Here is a 2,294-nt window from a genome sequence, read left to right on the forward strand (position 1 = left end):
TTTTATTTTAGGATGTAGATTTACTTAAAGGAAGACTTCCGAATATCGTCGATGCTTATCTTGTACCTGGAAAACTAAATCATTATGATTTAATGCTTGGCCTTAATATCAACAAACTTTGTTATGAACGTGCCGTGGATTTAATGGAAACATATAACCAAGAACAATCTTAAGAACTATAAACATCATTCATGGACTTTAAATTATTTAAGGAATTATTTGAATTAATGTAGAGCTATGAAAATGTATTTCAATTACATCCATTACAAATCAATTGTATATGAAACAAGTAGTGTTAAATTTTAGTATTTTTGACAAATTAAACTTTTAATATTCAGGTGTTGTAGCTTCTTTTTTATTCATAATGTTTCCCCTGAGGGTTTCCATGACTTCCGTTCCTTACAATGTTTCCACCTAAATATTTTTATTAAATCTTATTCTAACTATTAACAATTGTTTATAACTATTTACAGAAAATCTTATATCCAGATCCTTATTTCTATATCCTGCGATAGCGCAATGTAGGATGCGTTATCAAACTAGCGAGCGATCAAGAGCGAGAGTGCAAGCCAGAGAGATAGAGATAACAAAACCGCATCTTAGTCTACTTATGCAATTACATAACCATTCCTCACAATCTTTACGCCTCTTGTCTAAGCGACATTCGGTTCTTCTTTCTTTCAACTTTCTTGCACCTCCATTTTGCCATTTTTTTTCACATGCATTCTTTCACTCTTTCTAATTCGCTCCTCTAGCACCGTATAGCTCCTTCATCGATTCTTTCCCTAAACCATGCTCCTCTAGAATCTTGATCACATTCTCTTGCCAGCTGCCTTTATCTTTCATTCCTCTCTTACATCCTTTCCATACCTTTCTGGCAAACTCGAAATATCTATTCTTTCTTCCCATACCCATAGCTATGTTCCATAATTTAATACCGGTCATACCCCTGATGCTTTTTTATCCTTTCTCTTATATGAGCTCTATGATCTCCATTCGTTTGCAAGATATATCATATATATTTAAACTCTTTTACTTCCTCTAACTTTATTCCATTCCATCTCCCCGTCCATTCCTTCCTTCTTCCCCCTCCTTTCCTAAACCTGATCTTTATCTTTACTACATTTAAATTCCACTTTTTCTTTACTAAGTATTTCTCGAATCCTGTAATCAAGTATCCTTTAATCAATCTCTTCTTTATCATCTGCCTTAAACACTATATCGTCTGCATATGCCAGTGTATATATCTTTTTCTTTCCTATCCTAAGTCCTCCCTAACCTTTTCTGCTTATTTCTTCTTCCAAATCTGATACCGATACATTAAATAAAAGTAGTCTTAGAGGACATCCTCGCCTCACTTCTCTCATTAACCAGAAACCATCTCCTACTTGCTCTCTTACCTTTATCTTGCTTTTGTCTCTCTAAAAATTTCCGATAATTTCTTTATTAATCCCTCTCTTATCAAATTTTTCACCATTAAATTTTTCTATTTCGCTTTAGTATAATGACTCAAATCCGTCTTTAAGCCTATCTTAAATTAAATTAATTTATTTGTTATGGGATTTTAAAAAATCCATACGAAGAAGTTATAGAGTTTTAGCTTAGTCTATAATTGAGATATTACAATTCTTCAATACGTTTTAAGACTCTACTGACGAAATGAACTATCTATTTAATAGACATTACATTTGTACTATTTAATAAGCTTAACCATTCTTTTCTAATGGTAGTCACCTCATGGCTCTCAGATACATACATTCGTCTTTCTTCTTGAAACGCATTACATACAATAAAGATGTGATATCCGTCGCTAATTGGCTTACGCTCTTCGCACCAACAAAGTTGTTTTTTTGACAATTTTACCGTCTTAGCCTCAACTGAGATCCTAGTTTGGTATATATTCAATCATCGAACTTGAGTTACTACTCGTAAGAGGTTTAAGAAAATTCTTTGTCTTAAATATTGTTGGAGGCCCTTCCTTAACCTGAGATGTGGACAGATCATGAAGCATATTTTTATATGCAGAAATCATAGATGTTTTTTTCTTTTCTAAAATATCTGCCGAGAGACTATTCCAGACATTCTCAGCGCTGATTTTCCCAAAGAGATTTTTTACTTGTAGGGCCCAGTTATATTTTTCCTGGGCCTCCTTTCCATCAGCTAATTCTTTACGTCTTTTAAACATATTTTAGGATAGCTTTCATCAGTCATTTTGTAAAGCTTTTCTAACCAATTGAGAGTGAGTTTAAATATTTTGAGTTCATTGTGCGGGCTACCAGTTTCAATTCTTAAAG

At 33.2% G+C, this 2,294-nt stretch overlaps 1 protein-coding gene across 1 annotated transcript in view; it reads left to right on the forward strand.

The window, feature by feature from the left end:
- The window catches only part of LOC117168560 (lipase 3-like), a 9,245-nt gene extending 8,833 nt beyond the window's left edge, over positions 1–412 (forward strand). Inside the window, exon 8 of the mRNA XM_033354310.1 lies at positions 12–412. Coding sequence (XP_033210201.1) covers positions 12–173 — 162 coding nt within the window. The 3' untranslated portion in view covers positions 174–412. The remainder of the gene's footprint in view (positions 1–11) is intronic.
- Positions 413–2,294: the final 1,882 nt, after the last annotated feature.

This window comes from Belonocnema kinseyi, chromosome 1 (genome assembly GCF_010883055.1).
Source record: "Belonocnema kinseyi isolate 2016_QV_RU_SX_M_011 chromosome 1, B_treatae_v1, whole genome shotgun sequence".
NCBI classification, from domain to species: Eukaryota; Metazoa; Arthropoda; class Insecta; order Hymenoptera; family Cynipidae; genus Belonocnema; species Belonocnema kinseyi.